The sequence below is a fragment of the Muntiacus reevesi genome, chromosome 2 (assembly GCF_963930625.1).
Source record: "Muntiacus reevesi chromosome 2, mMunRee1.1, whole genome shotgun sequence".
Taxonomy (NCBI): domain Eukaryota; kingdom Metazoa; phylum Chordata; class Mammalia; order Artiodactyla; family Cervidae; genus Muntiacus; species Muntiacus reevesi.
The window spans coordinates 258,313,153-258,334,872 of NC_089250.1; the positions used below are offsets into that span (position 1 = coordinate 258,313,153).

The 21,720-nt window shown below is 49.3% G+C and overlaps 2 protein-coding genes across 4 annotated transcripts; both read left to right on the forward strand.

The window, feature by feature from the left end:
* Window positions 1–2,413: 2,413 nt before the first annotated feature.
* On the forward strand, window positions 2,414–9,866 carry RBM42 (RNA binding motif protein 42). Of its 3 annotated transcripts, XM_065925913.1 has the most exons (10): window positions 2,414–2,651; window positions 2,890–3,034; window positions 4,316–4,400; window positions 4,503–4,577; window positions 6,120–6,185; window positions 6,264–6,439; window positions 6,903–7,235; window positions 7,546–7,663; window positions 9,348–9,542; window positions 9,623–9,866. In XM_065925913.1, the coding sequence occupies exons 1-10, from the start codon at window positions 2,524–2,526 to the stop codon at window positions 9,733–9,735; spliced, it is 1,434 nt and encodes a 477-aa protein (XP_065781985.1). In that variant the 5' UTR covers window positions 2,414–2,523; the 3' UTR covers window positions 9,736–9,866. The 3 variants fall into 3 exon arrangements, with proteins under 3 accessions (XP_065781985.1, XP_065781986.1, XP_065781987.1); XM_065925914.1 differs by lacking the exon at window positions 6,120–6,185 and having other exon boundaries at window positions 2,415–2,651; window positions 6,285–6,439; XM_065925915.1 differs by lacking the exons at window positions 4,503–4,577; window positions 6,120–6,185 and having other exon boundaries at window positions 2,415–2,651; window positions 6,285–6,439.
* A 3,761-nt stretch (window positions 9,867–13,627) lies between these two features.
* ETV2 (ETS variant transcription factor 2) lies at window positions 13,628–15,877 on the forward strand. The gene is made up of 4 exons (XM_065925982.1): window positions 13,628–13,697; window positions 13,796–13,873; window positions 15,323–15,435; window positions 15,677–15,877. The coding sequence occupies exons 1-4, from the start codon at window positions 13,628–13,630 to the stop codon at window positions 15,875–15,877; spliced, it is 462 nt and encodes a 153-aa protein (XP_065782054.1).
* The last annotated feature ends 5,843 nt before the right edge of the window (window positions 15,878–21,720 follow it).

The following is a 21,720-nucleotide window of genomic DNA, read 5'->3' on the forward strand; positions in this document are numbered from 1 at the left end:
AGGCTAGACATCCCCTATGCAAGACAAAGAGCTTGAAAGGGTTGTTTTATTTTTGTTTTATTTTTAATTGAAGGATGATTGCTTTACAATATTGTGTTGGTTTCTGCCATACAGCAACATGAATCAGCCACAGTTAGACATATGTCGCCTTCCTCTTGAACTTCCCTCCCTCCTTTCACCCCATCCCACTGCTCTAGGTTGTCACAGAGCCCCGGTTTGAGTTCCCTGAGTCACAGCAAATTACCACTGGCTGGCTGTTTTACACACGGTAGTGTTTATGTTGCCACGCTACGCTCTCCATTCGTCGCGCACTTTCCTTACCCACCCTCCTCCGCTGCATGTCAGCAAGTCTGTTCTCTAGGTCCGAGTCTCTATTATTGCCCAGCAAATAGATTCATCATTACCATTTTTTTAGATTTCATATATATATATATGTTAATATATGATATTTGTTTTCCTCTTTTCTTCCCTCTGCATAATAGGCGCTAGGTTCAGACAACTCATAGAACTGACTCAAATGTGTTCCTTTTTATGGCTGAATAATATTCCATTATGTGTATGTACCACAGCGTCTTTATCCACTCATCTGTTGATGGACATCTCGGTTGCTTCCATGTCCTAGCTATTGTAAATAGTGCTACAGTGAACATCAGGGTACATGTGCCTTTTTCAATTATGGTTTTTTCAGGATACATGCCAAGTAGTGGGATTGTTGTTCATATGGTAGTTTTATTCCTAGTTTTTTTAAGGAAACTTCATACTGTCTTCTGTAGTGGTTGTATCACTTTACATTGCCATCAGCAGTACAAGAGGGTTGAAAAAGGAGGTTTCCTTTTTTTTTTTTTTAAGTAAATTTATAGTAGATACCTGACAAGTGCTACCCCAGGAGATTAAAGTTAATAATAATCCATGTTGACAGTATGTACCCTTGATATGATAAGAATTGCACTTTACCTCTATGGTCCCCCCCCCCCCAAAAAAAATATAACCTCAGCCTAATAATGAGAAAAACATCAGTGAGGTCCCAAATGTGAAATATTCTACAAAATACATGACTAGTACTCCTCAAAACTATCAAAGTCATGAAAAAAGAAAGAAATTGTCACTGGCAAGAAGAGCTTAAGGAAACATGACAACTAACTACATGTTATTTGTTATCCTGGACGGAATGCTTGAACAGAAAATAGATAAGGTAAACACTAGGAAAACTGAATAAAGTATGGACTCTAGTTAATAATTTTTAAGGTATCTTATTCTCTTATAATATCTCTAGCACATAAGCAACCAAACTATTTTAACAAATCACTCATTTATGCTGATTCAAACTGGAACTTCCAAGAAACCAAGGCAGGCAGTAAAATTAAGTTTTAAGGAGTGGGTTGGGAGGTGAAGGAGACTGACCCACTGACCAAATGAAACGTGGGCCTTACCTGGATCCTGATTTTTACAATACTATTGTAATATAAACACATTTTGAGGCAGGGAAAATAGAAGGCAATCTAGGTGTAAGATGATAGGACAGTTTCCTGGATGTGAACATGGTATTCTTTTAAATACTCCTTATTTAATAGACATCTTATCTGTTACACATTATGAAGCAAGTACAGGTGAATTGACAGATGTCTCCAATTTGCTATAATGTAAAGCGAAAAAATGTATAGACAAAACAAGAAGGGTAAAATTTTAGTAAATTCTTGAGAGGCACGTGGATGTTCGTTATATTGTTCTCTCTACTACTGTGTAGTTTTTTTTTAAATATTCATAAAACATCTTGAGGACTAAAAAAAAAAAAAAAGCTGTGTCTCAAGAAAGCACAAACACCAAAAGTCTACACGTGACCTTCGAGTTGACATATTTGACTACTGTCCCTTGGCCTTTGCATGAACTATTCATCCTACCCAGAGTCTCTCTACTCATTTTATCTAGCAGAAGTCTTCAGGTGTCACCTCCTCCAGGAAGCCTGGGTCAGGCGTATCCTCTGAAATTCCCACATCATGATCCTGGTTTTTCTGGAACTCACTGGTAGCGTGTACGAAAGTGGGCGACCATGGCTTCCAGCTGTCTCCAGCCCCATCCTGCCCTGGGGTGACTGGGATGTCACTGTGTTTTAAAACTTCCGGAACGGGTCTCGCGGTGGCACAGGAGGAACCTCCGAACTTACCAGAGTTCTCAAAGGTCAAGTTCTCACTTTAGGGTCGGGCCGTGTTCCCCCATGAAGGCGTGGCCGTCTGTCTGGGTTGCACGCCCCTAAACGCAGTTTCTTCCGTTGACTCGTTTCTCGGGCACTCTGACTGGCCTATATTTCTCCTTGGGGGCGAGCCCTCTGGGTGTGGCCAGGTTCTCATTGGCCCTCACTCCAAAGGCCAGCCCTGTTGACGCAAGGTGTCATGTATCGGCGCCCGTCGCTTTCGCTGATACGTCATCCGCGGGCGCCCACCCTGACGTAGCCAGAGAGTATACAGCGGAACCGGCGGAGGCGACTAAGCTGAGGCAGTAATACCGGCGACAGCGACGGTAGCAGCGATGGCCGGAGCGGGGCCAACCCCGGGCCTCCCGGGCGCAGGAGGACCTGTGGTTCCGGGCCCTGGTGCCGGCATCCCGGGAAAGAGCGGCGAGGAACGCTTGAAGGAGATGGAGGCGGAGATGGCCCTGTAAGGCCCGCGATAGGGAGCGATTAAAGCCATCCTAGAGTCAGAGTCGTCGAACCCTGGAGCCTCCAGGCCCCGATAGACTCGATATATAGTTCTTTCTTGGGGAAATGGGACTTTCGGGTTGTGGGGACGAGAGTTAAGGAGGAGAGGTTGGCAGGGGTGAAGGCGCTATCGCGATATACCCACCGTTTCAGAATTGGTGCAAGGTCCTGAGCTGTGGTGTGTCCTGCCTTCCCAGGTTTGAGCAGGAAGTTCTGGGGGCTCCCGTAACAGGAATCCCAACTGCCGTGCCTGCGGTGCCTACAGTCCCCACGGTTGAAGCGATGCAAGTCCCAGCAGCTCCTGTGATCCGCCCAATTATCGCGACCAACACATACCAGCAGGTACGGCTGACATAAGGCATAGAAGAGAGCACAGTGCCTCAGACACACGTTTGTATACAGAGAGCTATTGACATGCTGGCCTGCTGATTAATTAGCATGACAAATATCAGGTGTCAGGCACTGAAGACTCAGTAAGGACTGAGACAATAATTCTGCCCTTTGCAAGCTTTTATTCTAGATCATGGTGGCCAGTAGAACTTTCTGCAAAGATGGAAATATCCTGTATTTATTTAAAATTCGTATTGGAGTTACATGGTTTCTCAGTCTCATTAATGACATTCAAGTTCTCCATATACTATATGTGACTAGTGGAGAAAGAGATTACCAAAAGTGAACAGTAAATGAAACTTGTTCTTTCTCTCGACAAATAGTTTTCAGGTGCCTCTTCTGCACCAGGTGCTAATCTAGGCCCTAGACATATAGCAGAGAATAAAACAGAGAAACAGTCACTACCTTTTATGGAGTTTCTATTTTACTGTGGAGAGACAGATTAAAGTAGATTAAGAAGGGCAGAATTTTATCAGCATGGTCAGGGAAGACCTTTCTGGGAGGTGATATCTAAGCAAAGATATAAAGAGCATGATGGAGGGAACTATGCAGATATCTTGGGAAAGAATATTCCCAGACAACTGTTAATCAGCAAAGACTATGAAGTAAATGCATACCTGACGTGTTCAAGGACCATCAGGGAGAACAGGGTGGCTGGAATGGAGTGAGCAAGGGAGAGGACAGGAGGAGATATGGACAGAGAGGTGATAGAGACAGATCTAGTAGGACCTTGTGGATCACCATAAGGACCTTGGTTTTTACTCTGGGATGAGAAGCAGTTGAAGGACTTTGAGCAGTGGGGTGATATGGTCCAACTTAGATGTCACCAGGGTCACTTTGGCTGTGTTTAGAAGACAGATTGTAGGGGGCCAGGGCAGAATCAAGCAGTCTGAGGAAGAGGCTACCGTCATACTCTAGGCAAGAGATAATGGTGGCTTGGAGCAGGGTGGTGGCATGGGAGATGAGGAGGACAAGCTGGACATAATTTTAGGTAGTGCTGAGTGCTTTGGGGAAGATGAAGCAGGATGATGAAGTTGCACCAGGGAGGGACTAAGGACACCTTGAGCTAGTGTGATCCCAGAAGCCTCTCTGAAAAGTGATGTTTAAGCTGAGACCTAAAGTTTGAGAGATAGCGACACAGTGCAAAGAACAAAACCCTTGGTTCCCAGGTGAGCCTGCCAGGCAGCTTGGGGGCACTGAGTCAAACTCCTCACCCCAACCCCCATCCAACAGGTCCAACAGACTCTGGAGGCCCGAGCAGCCGCTGCAGCCACAGTGGTTCCTCCCATGGTGGGTGGCCCACCTTTTGTGGGTCCAGGTAAGTAAGGAGTGGTGGGACAAGGAAAGCAGGGTGGTGAAAAGGGAAGCCTGGGACTCTCCTCTCCCCCCCTCCCCATCCTCATCACTCCCCTCCCAACAGTTGGCTTTGGCCCTGGTGATCGGAGTCACCTGGACAGTCCAGAGGCTCGAGAAGCCATGTTCCTGCGGCGAGCAGGTAGGTCTGAGGCCAGAGAATCCCACATTTCACCAAGCACTCTTGTTTTGACTACTTCACCCTCTCCATTTCATCCCCAAGATATCATTGTCTTTCTGAAGCATAAACCTAATCATGTACTTCGTTGATTTGGCTTTAGTAAGGCTTTACTGGGTCATTGCAAACCAACCCCTTTATTGTGACTCCTAATCTGTATTCTTTGCTGTTTCTTCATAGCACTTCATGTGCTATAAAGCTGCAAAGCTTTCTAACAAGTTATACTACTTACTTGTTTATTATGATTATCATCTTTTGCTTCCTCTAAAATATAACATCTGTGAGGGTGCCTGCCATCTTGTAAGCATTATATGCTCTCTGTTGATGGGATGAACAAACCAGACCATCAAACAAGCACCTGTGGTCCTCACCTGACAGTCAAGACCTTACATCAGCCAGCCCCTTGCAGAGAGAGACCCCCATTTCCTTCCCTGGAACCCCAGACATTGCTGGGATGTGCTAGCAAGGCTCTTGTTGAGGTCCCTTTCCTCTCGTGCTCATTGTCATCCAACTTTTAACCTTCCAAACCTATCAACTAAACCAAAATCTAGCTAACCAAAATCAACTGAAATATATCGTCTCCACAGGACACTCTTACTTCGTGTTGTTGAGATGACTTTTATACACACAGTCAATTTTTGTGACATTAACTTCCTTACATGTAGGAAAAGGATATGTGTTCTGTAATGTTCTGGTGTCATCCCATTAGATCAAACTTGTTAATTGTGTCACTTAAATCCTGATAGACTCTTTTACCTGATATCTGAGGTTTAATATCGCCTATAATTTAGTATGGTTTTGATGAAAGTGTAAATCTGACCTAGTCACCCTGCCCAGCTTCCAGCTCTGCTGTGGCACCCTAGTACCCTCTAGAGAACGACCACTAAACAGTCTTTCAGCCACCAAGACTATGCTTGGATGCCTACTGACCTCTTGACCATCCTCTTATGATGTTCTCCAACTCCTGACTTTCCCTATTGGAATTACACTAAACTAAAGAGGGGAAATTTTTGGTTTATAAGGAGAACTTGCCAGTAATATTTCCAAACTTACCTTTTGCATTACCAGCTCTTCATTATCCTTTGGGTCTCAGCTCACAGGTCCCTTTCTGCCAGAAGCCTTCTCTAGTCCCACTGGTGTCCTTCTTCCGAGCTCCCTTGGTGCCAGCCTCGGTCACCCTGCCTGGACTTCCCCCATCCCAGCCCTGATCACTCTGGCTGTCACTCTGGTGATGAGTATGTTCTTTCCTGCTCTGGACCAGGAGCTCCCCTAGGGCCTGTGGTCTTTAGGTGTGCCCCTAGCATTGCCCAGGACAGGGCCGGACCCAGAGGAGATCATCAGTGGCACGTGTTTTGCTGAATGAACAAATGAAAAGGACCCTGCATCTCCCAGAGGGTTCCCCAGTCTCTTCAGCAGAATTTCTTGGGTGCTCAGAGCACCCACAGGCACATACCTTGCCCTGAGTGCCCCAGTCCCCCTTGACGCACACCCTCATCTCTCCCACAGCTGTGGCCCCCCAGAGTGCCACTATTCTGCGTCCAGCCTTCGTCCCTCACGTGCTGCAGAGAGCAGGTGAGGGGGCCAAGGTCATCATCCCTGCCACATAACTCCTCCCCAAGTCCTCCAACTCCCCCACTAACACCCTGACAGATTCTGCTCTTACCTCTGCAGCAGCTGGGCCCCGCCCTATGGCCCTGCGGCCCCCTCACCAGGCCCTCGTGGGGCCCCCCCTGCCTGGGCCCCCTGGACCACCTATGATGCTGCCACCGATGGCTCGGGCCCCCGGCCCGCCCTTGGGCTCCATGGCTGCTCTGAGGCCTCCTCTGGTGAGTTGATCAGGGAACTGAGGGTCAGGCGCGGTGGACAGAGACCCTCATCCTGGCCTGATGAGCTGTGTCCACCACGTCTGCCTTTCCCCGGCTTTATGTGTCCCTGCCTCTGTCTTCCCCTGTTTCTTCCTGTGGCCATATCATTCTGTTTTTTGCTTTATTTTGAAGGACGTTTAGAGAGAAAACACAAATTATAGGTGTATTTCTCTTTGTGTATCTCTATTTTCCCTTTGATTGTCCCTCTCTTTTTCTGTATTTATTTTAGTCCCTGTGTTTGTCTGTCTCTCTGCCTGTTTCTCTATCCCTGTGTTGGTCTGACAGGAACAGACACTGTTCCCTGTCTTGGTGTCTCTTGCCTGCTCTCTGGCCCCGATTCCCTTGGTCTGTTGTACAGGATAAGGATGAGAGGGAGGTCTAAGCCTGTGATCTGGCCCCCCTCATGCCCTCCTTTTGCCCACAGGAAGAGCCAGCAACACCCCGAGAGCTGGGCTTAGGCCTGGGGTTGGGCCTGAAAGAGAAGGAAGAGGCTGTGGTGGCAGCAGCAGCCGGGCTGGAGGAGGCTAGCGCCGCGGTGGCGGTGGGAGCCGGGGGCGCCCCAGCTGGCCCTGCAGTCATTGGGCCCAGCCTGCCACTGGCCCTGGCCATGCCTCTGCCTGAGCCTGAACCCCTGCCCCTCCCGCTGGAAGTTGTGCGAGGCCTGCTGCCCCCACTGCGCATTCCTGAGCTCCTGTCCCTACGTCCGAGACCCCGGCCACCTCGGCCTGAGCCACCTCCTGGCCTCATGGCTCTTGAGGTAAGCAGGGAGCAGAGTAGTAGGGGACAGAATGGGTTGGATGGGCAGACAGCAGCCCATGGCCTTCCCCACACAGAAACACGTCATCTTCTGTCCATGGAGGTAGGAGGGACCCAGGAAATCAGAAGGTTTGGGAGAAAATGGGGAAGAAGGAGGCAGACATACACATACACCTGACACCCAGAAGCATATCCTGTGTTTTAACTATGGAGACAGAAGAACTAGGGGGACCAAATGGGAGAGCCTGAAGAGGGCAGATGGGCCCAAGAGACTCAGATCTAGCCCTTTGTACCCTTCCTTTTCTCTGTAGGTGCCAGAACCTCTGAGTGAGGACAAGAAGAAAGGGAAACCAGAGAAACTGAAGCGCTGCATTCGCACAGCAGCTGGGAGCAGCTGGGAGGACCCCAGCCTGCTAGAGTGGGATGCAGGTGAGTGGGCGCGAGTGCAGGGCCTGTGCTGCTCAGCCAAGGGAGGTGAACTGGGTAGCTCCACACCTCACTGTGGGGCGGCCTGTTAGCCCACCTCCTGGAGAGCCAGACTGTGGCCCGGGGCAGGCCCGCACCCAGCCACCGAACAGAACTGGGTAAAGGGGATTGGTGCGTAGGACCTCTGGCCCATTTCATTCATGACGTGCCTGGCTTGTTAAAGGAGAAAAGCCGTTCTTTTTTTCCCCTAACTTTTTGTGAGAAATTTTAAATGTCTCACAGTTGCACAGTTAACTATATATCAATCACCTAGATTCAGCAATTAACATTTTGCTATCTTCACTGTAACCCTCCATGTGTATCTTTTTTTGGTTTTTGCTCAATCGTGTGAAGTAAATTATAAATGAGGTTATCACTTCACTCCTAAATACCTTAATATTCACCTCCTAAGAAAAGTAATATTTTCTTTCATATCATTACATGGTTAACACGTCTAAGAAAATTATCAGTAACTCTGTGTTATTTCATATTCTGTTTATATTGTGATTTTCCCAGTTGTCTCCAAACTATCTTTTTATAGCTGTTTTTCCCCTCAACCAGGAGGCATGCAGTTTTGTGTCACTAGATTATCTTTTAAAGAGAATTGTCTCCCTCCTGCTGCTTTGTCTTAGGTATAATAGTTTTTTGAAGTGTTCAGATCAGTTAGTTTATGGACGGTCCTATCCTCTTAAGTTTGTCAGATTACTTCTGCCTGGGGTAACCTAACTTGTTCAAGAGTGCCCTCAGTCACCACCAAAGCTGTGAGGCAACCACAGTGGTAGCCAAGGGAAGGGGCCTAAGTCCCACCCCACCCCTTCACTTCTGCCTCTTTTCCTGGGACCATCTGCCCACCCCAGGCCAGAGCCATACAGCACTGGCCCAGAGGTGGCTAGGCGGTAGACCCTAATTCTGTGACCTTGGACAAGTCACTCAGCCTTTCAAGCCTCGTTTTCCAGCAAGGGGGTAGTAATAGTATATGGTCATGGGGGAAGGGATTCTTTGAGCTTGAACACATTTGGTCAAGACCAGGCTCAGCCCAGGAGGTATATCCAAAAATGGCAGCTGAAGTTGACCTTGGAGAAGAATCAGGCAGTGTGTTCAAGATCAGAGTGGGCTTTGCAGAGGAGGCAGAGCTGAGGAATGATGAAGTCTGCGGTCCTGGGGTGCCATTATGGGAACCAGTGGGTGTCCGGGGCCCAGGGAATGTCCATGGAGAGGTGTTCAGGAGACCAAAGGATGCTAGGGGCTCAGAGGACAGGCCAGGGCTGTGATGACAAAGGTAGGGGCTTCATCACTGGAGTGGGTGAGGTGAGGCAGGGCAGTGCCATTAGTTGAAAGTGAAGGCTCTGGAGCCAGATAGATGCCTGAGTTCTTGTCCCAGCTCTGCTGCTTGCTGATTAACTTTGGGCAGGTGACTTGGCTTCTCTGTGCATTGGCGTAAAGGGCTGTTGGGAATGCCAGGTGTGTGAAAACATTATGGTTGCTTTGCAGAGAGTCTAGCACAGGGTAAATACTATCCAAGTGTTGGCTGTTATAACTAAGAGGATGGAGGGAAGAGGGCTTGGGGGATGCTCCCAGAGAAGGTGGGATCATTTCAGTAACTGGGCCACATATGTGTATCCTCTAATCTTCCCTCTCCCAACCCCAGATGACTTCCGGATCTTCTGTGGAGACCTGGGCAACGAGGTGAACGATGACATCTTGGCCCGAGCCTTCAGCCGCTTCCCATCCTTCCTTAAGGCTAAGGTGATCCGCGACAAGCGCACAGGCAAGACCAAGGGTTATGGCTTCGTCAGCTTTAAGGACCCCAGTGACTATGTGCGCGCCATGCGTGAGATGAATGGTGAGTGCGGTCTCCCCTAGGGTCAGTGGACATGGCAGGTATCTGGTCTGAGCCTGACCTTGAACCCTGTCTACCCACAGGGAAGTATGTGGGCTCACGCCCCATCAAGCTGCGCAAGAGCATGTGGAAGGACCGGAACCTGGACGTGGTACGCAAGAAGCAGAAGGAGAAGAAGAAATTGGGCCTGAGATAGGGTCTGTGGCCAGGCACCCGCTCCTATCCGGCCGGGCGCTGGTTCCTCCCCACAGTTCTTTGGAAAACCCTCAATTGTCTACCCACCTATCCTCCCCAACACCAGTTTCAATAAATTTACGTTCATTTCCATCCTCGGCTAGGCTTGGAAGTACTCTTTGGAGAGCAGGGCTTAGCATCCCCAACTCTGGAGATAGTGGGGAGCCTTGAAAGTTTATATAAACTTGTAGATGGGCGTTTTCAACACTGCTACATGCCTATTAGATCTTCTTGAAACCTCTTAAGTGTACACTGAGTGCAGCCCATTCCTCAGAGGAGGAAGTAGAGGCTTAGCGCAAGGTCAAAGCCAAGTGGAGGCTCACACCAGTGGTCTTCTGACTGCCTTGTGTTCTCAGCACCAGGGTAGTGGGTCTTCTGGGCCCTGCCCTTCTGGAGCTCAGAGCTTTCCAGGCTTTCATTCATTCATCCACTGTCATCAAGGACCTGGACAGTGTGTGGTACAGTGGTAACAGTGTTCCTAGCTAATGGTTCAGTGGCAGAGATCGGGCCATTGCCAGACAATGACAGCCCAGAGTTATCAGGGTTGGGGTGGGGAACCATCCCTAGGAGTCCAAGAAGGGTTCCTGAAGGCACTGGCCATTTCTGAAACTATTTCATTCTCTTCCTATTAATATCATTCTCTCTCCTTGTCTCTGCCGTCCTCACCCTTTAGGTCTCTGAGACTGTTTTCCAGTTTCTTCACTCTGCCAAAACCTAGTCGACTTCTGCTGTCTCTTTGAATGTTTATGCCTCCGTCTGTTTCTCTTGAGTCCCCCTCTGCTGCTTTTCTCTTTCTAAATGTCTCTGAGTCTCTCCTCTTTTTCCATCTGTAAGTCTCTTCACAGCTCCAAGCTTGTCTCTGCCTTTCAGAAGTAAGTGTGCATGCAGGACCTTGAATGCCAGACTGAGAGCTTAGACTTTACCCTGAAGGCATCAGCCAGCCGTGAGAAGCTGAGACAAAGTTCAAGCAGGGGACTGGCATCACAGATTTGCACTTTAGAGAAAACTGGGGTTCAGGAAGGAGATTGGAGCAGTGACCAGCCAAAGGAAGGAGATGGCATAGGGAGGGGACAAGGGTCTCCCAGGGGCATAGCCATCAGAACCCCAGATTGGGAGGGGAGAAACAATACCAAGGCTTCTCAGGAAGCCAGTCACCCAGGAGAGGTGTCAGATTTCCTCTGTTCCGGTCTTCCTCCCTTACTGCCCACTCTGACGTCACATTTTCCAGTCTGGTTAGAGGGGTGAGGGCCTCCTTTCAATGACAGGAAGTGCCCTTCAGCCCCCTGCCACCTGGCTGGACCACCCAGCTCCAGAACCCTCAAACCCCATCCCCACATCACTGGCCCTTCCCTTCTAAACCCCTTCTATTCACTGCAAGCAAGGAAGGAGATGCGAATGATTCCAGAAAGGAGGGTTTAAAATATGCATTTAAGTCCCAAGGAGAGAGATCAATGGGAGCGAGAGACAGATGGACAGAGATGGAGGGAATGTAGTGAGCAGAGAGTGGGGTCGGGAGGAAGACAAAAAGAGGAAGAAATGAGAGTGGTGGGTCAGAGACAGTACAACAGGAAAGGGAGTTGGGGGGAAAGTCCAGAGAGGGAAAGAGATGGAAACAGATAAGGAGGTAGGGAGAGAGATAGGAACACTTGAAGACAGATGGAGAGGGACTGTGGTCCAGTGGTTAGGATTCCACACTTTAACTGTCAAGGGCAAGGGTTCAATTCCTGATCGGGGAGCTAAGATCCCACAACCAAGAGTCAGGCCTGATACACACAGGACACCAACCCAGGGCAGGAAGACATGGAGAGAGACCAGCTTCAGGCCTGGTGGGGCACAGCAGATACAAGATTCCTTTCAGACCCCCAGGTTAGATGGATGGAGGGACCAATGACTCCTGAGGGCTCTGGTTCAACCAACACTGGGTCCAACCCCAGCACCAGCCACCCTCTGTGTGACCTGGTGAGTGGCTCTTCCTCTTGAGGCCGTTTCCTTTGTGTAACACAGAAAGGCAGTGCCCACACCCCCCAGAATGGCAAGTGATTAATGATCAAACTGGGTGAATGTTGGAAAAGGTCCATATTAAAGAAGTGTGTTTTGTTTTTTTTTAACACAAATTTTTGTATTGGAGTATAGTCGACAAGCAATTTGTAGCAAAGGGACTCAGACATACATATACATATATCCGTTCTCCCCCAAACCCCCCTCCCATCCAGGCCAGCACATAACATTGAGCAAAGTTCCATGTGCTATACAATAGGTCTTTGTTGGTTATCCATTTTAAATATAGCAGTGTACATGACCTTCCCAAAGTCCCGAACTATCTCTTTCCCCCCAGCAACCATAAGTTCGTTTTCTAAGTCTGTGAGTCTTAAAGGGGTTATTTTTAATGATATATATCTACTTATCAATATTGCAGGATGGAAACAAGCATAGGTTCTGATGTCAAGCGACCAGGGTGTAGGGTTGCCAGATTTAGAAAATAAAAATACAATACACTTAGCTAAATTTGAACTTAAGGTTAACAACAAATAATTTTCTAATTCTATGTTCCAAATATTGCATGTGTGTGTGTATGTATATGTTGCAAGTATACATGGTTTGGTTTTGCTGAATCATTGGAAAAGTTACACACATAACACTTCACCCCTAAATAGCTGCATTCCTTAGAAATAGCATTTCATATTATAATAGCATTATCACATCAAAGAAAATGATTCATTCTATATCTCATATTCAGTTCCTTCTCAAATTTTCCCCATTTGTCCTGAACTATTATAGCATGAAAGGGCACAGATTCTGGAGATGAAGAAAAGTGGGAGTAATCCTCAATTTCCCCTTTCATAAAATCAGGATAAGACTAATACCTACCTCGTAAGGGAATTAAACAAAGGTCCACAGTTTGGTGGTATGCAATGAGCCCCCAGCTATTACTATCACTGTTGTTATTGTTTACATTGTTGTTACTGTCCTTGGAAGCATCCAGAATGTCCTCCTCAAAGCCCTCGGAAGGGGAGAACTGGGCCTGGTGGAGGATCCCAGGTCAATCTACCCCCACCGTATCCCCCACAGGCCCCCTGCCGATTGTGACGTCTGTGGACCGGGGGTCTGGCCGGAAATCCCCCCTTCCTGTTGCAGATAAGCCTGGCACAGCCCAGCTGACCCCTGGCCTGCTTCCCCTACCACCTCCCATGTCGCAGGATCAAGTCCCCAATCCCCACCCCCCACCCGGCTCTTGTCACCCCGGAAACACCCCTTGCACCCTGGTCTCAACCCAGCCTGCTGTTTCCCAAGCTCCCGTTCAAGTCCAGGCCAGCCATGCAGCGGGACAACCAAAGCTGCCTCCCAAAGCTACCCCGGAGGCCGGCGGTCATCCCCGGGGCCAGAGGGGAGTGGGGCGGGGGTGACACTGCTTGGCCACGCCTCAGCCCCTGCAACTCGACCCCTTCTGCGACCCCCAGCTCTGACGTCTTGGAAAATCCGCTCCCCCTGCTCAGGCCCCCAGGGGAGGGGTGCATGGTATGAAATGGGGCTGAGACCCCTGGCTGGGGGCAGAAGGACCTGCCAGAGGTGAGCCATGAACTGGGGGCTGGAAGACCGGGTGTCTGGGGGTCTGGTTTCCTGGGTCTGGGTGTCTGGGGGCCCTCACTCCTGGATCTGAGAGGAAAGGACACTGGAGGCCAAGATTCCAGGGCCCTGGGGAAGAAGGGAGCAGAGGCCTGGACTCCTCCTTGTGAGGGAAGCAAGAGATGGGGCTCAGACTCCAGGTTCCCTAAGTGTCACGGGCTCACCCTGTGACCGCCCCCCCCCCCCCCCCCCGCTTTTTTTCCAACCCAGTACATTCACAACGGACATCCATGGACTTGTGGAACTGGGATGAAGTATCACCACAGGAAGTGCCTCTGGGGCACAGGACGTCAGGGCTGGGTAGGTCCCAGGGGCTGAGACGATGTGTGTGGGGTGGGTGCGCAGGTGGGGGCCTTCGCTGAACCTGATGGGACTCTGTCTAACCTCACTGCCTGCAGAAGGATCTGAACTCAACTTCTATATCCCTGAACTGGCACTCCAAGGGGACACGCCGACAGAGGACACATGCTGGAAAGGTGGCTATGGGCTGGGACCTCTGGGTGCTGGGGAAGAAGGTGAGGCTGGACACCTAGGTCTGAGGAAGAGGGCATGCTGCTCCTGTGGTTGAACGCAGAGAGGGGTGTGGTCTTGAACTGCAGAGGTTGAAGGAGGAGGAGGGGGCCAGTGTCCCGAGTCCTAGGTCTGAGTGAGTAGGAGCTGGGATTGAGAACTCTCAGTCCCTGACAAAGTCCACTGGGTGAGTGGCTGAGGGGAGTCTCCAGTCACTGTGCACACCCTTCCCTAAATCAGCTACATCCTTATTTCTTGCAGGGCTCCCACAGACAGACTGGAGCTCTACTCCGTACCCAGAAGCTCAATGGGCGGCGGGTGAGTGTGTGCGGAGAAGCGCGGGGGGAGGAGGGGACTGGGGTCCTCCACTGTGACTAGAGGTTTAGACTCCGCGATCTATGAAGGGGAAGGGGGCTAGGACGAGGGACACTGTGTCCTTAAGGTGGTATGACCTAGATCCCGGAGCCTGGAGTCCCAGACGCCACGGCTGAGAGCTTCGACTCCCAGAACCTCAGAGGGGAGCGGGGATCGGGACACCTGGGCTTCTCTCACTTGGGGTCCATTTGTCCTCGCAGACCCCGCCCCTCAAGCTCTTCCGTGGCCGGGAGACTGGACAGACCTGCCGTGCTCCGGCACCATCCCTTGCAGCGGTGTTTCCCAGGCCCTGGGTCCCGCCCCTTGGAACGGCCCCGAAGGGGCTGCCCACCAGAATTACGCCACCTCCGCGGGAAGTGCCAACTCGTGGTCGCGCACCCAGGTCGCCTCCAGCTCCACCAGCTGGGACTATTCTATCGGCCCCGACAGCGCCCCCTGCTGGGGCAGGAGCCTCGGCGGGGAGCCCTGCGGGGACCCAACCATTCCTTGGGCCGGGCCTGCGGCCTCGGACTGTACCACCTTCTGGGACTCAGGGCTGCACACGGATTCAGATCTCACCACTTGCTCTGAACCCACCCAGCAGTCGGACCGCGCAACCTTGGCTCGTTACCCCAAAGCTAACCACAGAGGTGAGGTCCGCGAGATTTTGTCCGATGGGAGCGAAGCGGGCGTCTAATGAAGCGCTAAGGGGGCGGGGACCCAGGAAATTGGCGGGACTCCGGGCTCACTGCCGGCTACCTAGGGAGGAGAGGAGTAAGACACAAGTAGTTTCTAGTGTTTCTAGGGAGCAAGGGACGAGGACCTAGGCTCCTGGGTGAGAAGAAAGAGATGAGGATATGAATGCCTGGGTCCCCAAGATGGGGCAGCCAAAATCCTAAATCTCCGACATGGGGGCTCCGGACGCCTGGGTCCCCAGGCCAATTCTTAGGTCCCTTAGATGGAGGAATCCGGATTTGTTGGTCTCCGAGGAGGAGCAGATCCAGATTCCTGGGTCATAGAAGTGACATCAACCTGAGTGTACACTTGTCCCCACTCCTCAGGTCCCATTCAGCTGTGGCAGTTCCTCCTGGAGCTGCTCCACGACGGAGCGCGTAGAAGCTGCATCCGCTGGACCGGCAACAGCCGAGAGTTCCAGCTGTGCGACCCCAAAGAGGTAAGGCAGTTTCCCAGACCCGCCAAGTTCCGCCCAGGTCTCCCGGGGTTCACCTTAGCCCCACCAGCACTTTGCCTAGTGCTAGGCCCCGCCCCCAGCCTCGCCTTCTCCAGCCAGCGGCGCCCCGCCCAACCCTCTGCGGACAGACCGGAACCCCGCCCCCGCCCCACCCATCCACCGTCTAGCCCCGCCCCCCCAACCCTCTCCCGCCCTTTCGGACTAAGTCCGGGCTCCTCGCTAGGTGGCGCGGCTGTGGGGTGAGCGCAAGAGGAAGCCAGGCATGAATTACGAGAAGCTGAGCCGAGGTCTGCGCTACTACTACCGCCGCGACATCGTGCGCAAGAGCGGGGGGCGCAAGTACACGTACCGCTTCGGGGGCCGCGTGCCTGGTCTAATCTATCCCGACCTTGTGGGAGGCGGGCTGGAAGCAACGACCCAATAAAAATACCCAATCAAGCCTCGTTGTGCTGTTTGCATCCTTCCCACTGATACAAACTACTTCTGCTTGGGAGCCTGTGCGCACCACCACATCCACATCACCCCCCCCACCCCCGCCCCCAACAAACCCCATGTGATTCCAAGAAACACGATGACTAAAACAGACCCAAGACCCTAAGGGGAACTACTGTGTGCTCGCTGTGTAACGGGACATGCAGAGGTTTCAAACTCAGTCCCCACTGCGCCTGCCTTGTGCTGGGACCTGCACAGGAATCAGACCCTATCAATAACTTTCCAGTTTACCTACTGTTCCCCTCTTGAAGAGAAGGCTTATATTCTAAAAAAAAAAAGGGGGGGGGCCCTACTGTGTGCCTTCCCAGTGCTAGGGACCATCAAGGAATTAGACCTAGTGCTTGCCCCCTAAAGGCGTCTACTCCAACCCACGGGACACAACTCATACTCCAAGGAGAGCCTACCTGGATCGGGGAACTACTGAGCCTGAAAGAGAGCCTATTAAGTGGTCCTCCTGTGGGCCATGCTGGGGACTTAGCACTGACAAAGACAACTCTGGACCTTGCCCGTAGGAGGTTCACAGTCCAGTGAGGAGACAGACCTCCCCACCCCCACCAGACAGGGACAGCCCAGAGTGGTCAGGACTGGGTTGGGGGAGCCCTGCAGGGGTAGAGGTGGCCCCCAAAGAGGGACCTGCCCTAGCCTGAGGCGGGAAGTTGGGGGTTGGTCAGGGAAAAGTTACTGGAGGAGAAAAATAGCTGATTTAAGAAGTCAGGTAGGAAAAAAAGAAGTCAAGTAGGCAAAGAATGTTCCAGTCAGAAGAAATCAAAGACCTGGAGAAAGATCTCATAGCACTGTTCAATGAATTAAAATATCAGCGTAGCTGGAGAGGGGACCATGAGTCAGTGCACAAAGTTCCAAGACGAAGTGCCCCTGTGGGCCAAGGTAAGGGGCCTGGACTATGTCCTGAGGGCACAGGGGAGCCAGGGAGTTTAAGCAGGGAAGGGATTTGAGCTTCAGGAAGATCTCATCGAAGCGGGTAATGAAGGCACGTAAACAGGCAGCTCCACAAAGCATTACAGCAATGATGAACACAGAGCATAAGAAGCCCCCAACCCAGTTAGGCCTGGACACTGCACGCCCTGCACCCACATGAGAAGCTTTGGAGGCCAGACCGAGGGGAGAGACAATAACAGTTCTCTCTTTTTTTTTTTTTTAAGGTCGAGCCACAGTCTTTCATGGCTTCCTCTTCCAGTCCCCAGAAGTCCACTTTATTCACACAAAAAATTCACTCACTCCACAAATATTTATAGAGTAATCATACTACATACCAGAAATTAAGTCATAGAGATACAATGATGAGTAAGAGACAAAAATTGCTCCTTTATGATGCTTCTATTATATTGAGGGAAACAAAAAGAGAGAGAGAGATAAACAATAAAAGGAAGGATATAGTATGTTAGAAGATAAGTGCTTTGGAGAAATAAAGTAGGGAAGAAACTGACAAGATAGCAATTTAAAATATTTGGACTGAGAAGAACTCACTGATAAGGTGACATTTTAACAAAGACCTGCAGGACATGATGGAAGGAGCCAGCTGAAGGAAAAGCATTCCAGGCCAAGAGAACAGCAAGACCCTTGGGGAAAACCAGCTTGCAGGTTTAAGGAACTGCTAGGAGGCCAGAGTGGCTGGAGCAGCAGCAGTTAAGAGGAGATAAGGATCTGGTCCCATCATTTCCTGGAAAATAGAAAGGGAAAAGTGGAAGCAGTGACAGATTTTATTTTCTTAGGCTTCAAAATCGCTGCAGATAGTGACTTCAGCCATGAAATTTTAATTTCTTTTAACTCTTTCAAGACACTTTCTCCTTGGATGGAAAGCTATGACAAACCTAGACATCATATTAGAAAGCAGAGATTTGGCAGACAAAGGTCCAAATAGTCAAAGATATGGTTTTTCTAATAGTCATGTATGGATGTGAGTGTGTGTGTGTTAGTTGCTCAGTCGTGTCTGACTCTTTGTGACCTCGTGGACTGTAGCCCACCAGGCTCCTCTGTCCATGGGATTCTTCTGGCAAGAATACTGGAGTGGGTTTCCATTCCCTTCTCCAGGGATCTTCCTGACCAAGGGATCAAACCCTGGTCTCCCACATTGGAAGGAGATTCTTTACCATCTGAGTCACCAGATGGATGTGAGAGTTGGACCATAAAGAAGGCTGAGTGCCAAAGAATTTACACTTTCAAGCTGTGGTGCTTGAGGAGACTCTCAAAGAGTCCCTTGGACAGCAAGGAGGTCAAACTAGTCAATCTTAAAGGAAATAACTCTGAATATTCATTGGAAGGACTGATGCTGAAGCTGAAACTCCAATACTTTGGCCAGCTGATGCAAAGAACCTACTCACTGGAAAAGACTCTGATGCTGGGAAAGACTGAAGGCAAAAAAAGAAGAGGGGACGGCGAAAGATGAGATGGTTAGATAGAATCACAGATTCAATGGACACGAATGTGAGCATGCTCCCAGAGAGTGAAAGACAGGGGACCTGGCATGCTGCAGTCCAGGGGGTTGCCAAGAGTCAGACACGACTCAGAGACTGAACAATAACAAGGGTACAAAGGGAGCCAAAGTGTGTAGGTCATTTGTTAGGACTTTAACTTTCGACTAAAAGAGTCAGACCAGGCACATGGGGAGGTTTCCAGGCCAAGGAAGAGAAGTAATCTGACTGAGGAGTTCACAGGGTCCCTCTGGCTGAGTGACCTGATTGCGGACGGCAGCAGGGAGGCTTAGGGGTCAGGGAGTGGGCCACTGCAATAATCCGGGCTGCAGGTGCCAGTGACTTGAATCAGAAGATTCTGGACATATTTTTAAGGCAGAGGCAACAGCATTTCTTGATCGATCAGCTATGGGGCGTGAGAGAAAGGAGTCAAGGACATGTCTGTGACCAGAAGTTGTCACTTGCAGAGATGAGTCAATTTCTGCCAGACCCCTCACGGACCCAAGATAAAATCATCCAACAGTGATTTTAACTCTTAACTTCTCCTCTGTGAGGCAGGAATTTGGTTTCTGAGCTCTCAGTCACTCAAATCTTTGTTAATTTGTGCCCTCTAAGGTTTGGGGACATGCGAAGAGTTGACTCATTGGAAAAGACCCTGATGCTGGGAGGGATTGGGGACAGGAGGAGAAGGGGATAACAGAGGATGAGATGGCTAGATGGCATCACTGACTCGATGGGCATGAGTTTGAGTAAACTCCGGGAGTTGGTTATGGACAGGGAGGCCTGGCTTGCTGTGATTCATGGGGTCGCAAAGAGTCGGACACGACTGAGCTACCGAAATGAACTGAACTGAAGGTTTGGGGAAAGATAGTAATGAACAGGGAGGTGGAGTCTGGGCACCCTCATAGCGTGACAAACGACCCTGGGAGAAAAAAATGATTTGTTTTCAATCCCCTAACAATTCAGTTCAGTTCAGTCACTCAGTCATGGCCAACTCCTTGCAACCACATGGACTGCAGCACACCAGGCCTCTCTGTCTATCACCAACTACGAGTTTACTCAAACTCATGTCCAATGAGTCTTGAGTCGGTGATGCCATCCAACCATCTCATCCTCTGTCGTCCCCTTCTCCTCCTGCCTCCATTATTTCCCAGCATCAGGGTCTTTTCAAACGAGTCAGTCCCTCAAATCAGGTGGCCAAAGTATTGTTTGGAGTTTCAGCTTCAACATCAGTCCTTCCAATGAATATTCAGGACTGATTTCCTTTAGGATGGACTGGTTGGATCTCCTTGCTGTCCAAGGGACTCTCAAGAGTCTTCTCCAACACCACAATTCAAAAGCATCAATTCTTCAGCACTAAGCTTTCTCACATGTGCAACTCTCACACCCATACATGACGACTGGAAAAACCATGGCCCTGACCAGACAAACCTTTGTTGGCAATGTCTCTGCTTTTAAAATGTTGTCCAGGTTGGTCACAACTTCTCTTCCAAGGAGAAAGTGTCTTTTAATTTCATGGCTGCAGTCACCATCTGCAGTGATATTGGTGCCCCCAAAATAAAGTTTGCCACTGTTTCCACTGTTTCCCCATCTATTTGCCATGAAGTGATGGGACCAGATGCCATGATCTTAGTTTTCTAAATGTTGAGCTTTAAGTCAACTTTTTCACTCTCCTCTTTCACTTTCATCAAGAGGCTCTTTAGTTCTTCTTCGATTTCTGTCATAAGGGTGGTGTCATCTGCATATCTGAGGTTATTGATATTTCTCCCAGCAATCTTGATTCCAGCTTCTGCTTCCTCCAGCCCAGCATTTTTCATGATGTACTCTGCATATAAGTTAAATAAGCAGGGTGACAATATACAACCTTGATGTACTCCTTTCCCGATTTGGAACCAGTCTCTTGTTCCATGTCCAGTTCTAACTGTTGCTTCCTGACCTGCATACAGATTTCTCAAGAGGCAGGTCAGGTGATCTGGCATTCCCATCTCTTGAAGAATTTTCCACAGTGTGTTGTGATCCACACAGTCAAAGGCTTCGGCATAGTCAGTAAAGCAGAAATAAATGTTTTTCTGGAACTCTCTCGCTGTTTCGATAATCCAAAGGATGTTGGCAATTTGATCTCTGGTTCCTCTACCTTTTCTAAAACCAACTTGAACATCTGGATGCTCACAGTTCACATACTGTTGAAGCCTGGCTTGAAGAACTTTTAGCATTACTTTGCTAGTGTGTGAGATGAGTGCAATTGTGTAGTAGTTTGAGCATTCTTTGGCAATTGCCTTTCTTTGGGATTGGAATGAAAACTAACCTTTTCCAGCCCTGTGGCCACTGCCGAGTTTTCCAAATTTGCTGGCATATTGAGTGCAGCACTTTCACAGAACCATCTTTGAGGATTTGAAATAGATCAACTGGAATTCCATCACCTCCACTAGCTTTGTTTATAGCAATTCTTCCTAAGGCCCACTAAATTCATGCATTCCAAGATGTCTGGCTCTAGGTGAGTGATCACACCATCATGATTATCTGGATCATGAAGATCTCTTTTGTACAGTTCTTCTGTGTATTCTTGCCACCTCTTCTTAACATCTTCTGCTTCTGTTAGGTCCATACTATTTCTGTCCTTTATTGTGTCCATCTTTGCATGAAATGTTCCCTTGGTATCTCTGATTTTCTTGAAATGATCTCTAGTCTTTCCCATTCCATTGTTTTCCTCTATTTCTTTGCATTGATCACTTAGGAAGGCTTTCTTAGCTCTCCTTGATATTCTTTGGAACTCTGCATTCAAATGGGTATATCTTTCCTTTGCTCCTTTGTTTTTCACTTCTCTTCTTTTCACAGCTATTTGTAAGGCCTCCTCAGACAGCCATTTTGCTTTTTTGCATTTCTTTTTCTTGGGGATGATCTTGATCCCTGTCTCCTGTACAATGTTACGAACCTCCATCCATAGTTCTTCAGGTACTCTATCAGATCTAATCCCTTAAATCTATTTGTCACTTCCACTGTATAATTGTAAGGGATGTGATTTAGGTCTTACCTGAATGGTCTAGTGGTTTTCCCTACTTTCTTCAATTTAAGTCTGAATTTAGCAATAAAGAGTTCATGATCTGAGCCACAGTCAGCTCCCAGTCTTTTTTTTTTTTTTTTTTTTTTTTTTTTGCTGACTGTATAGAGTTTCTCCATCTTTCACTGCAAATAATGTAATCCATCTGATTTCGGTATTGACCATCTGGTGATGTCCATGTGTAGAGTCTTCTCTTGTGTTATTGGAAGAGGGTGTTTGCTATGACCAGTGCATTCTCTTGGCAAAATTTTATTAGCCTTGCCCTGCTTCATTCTGCACTCCAAGGCC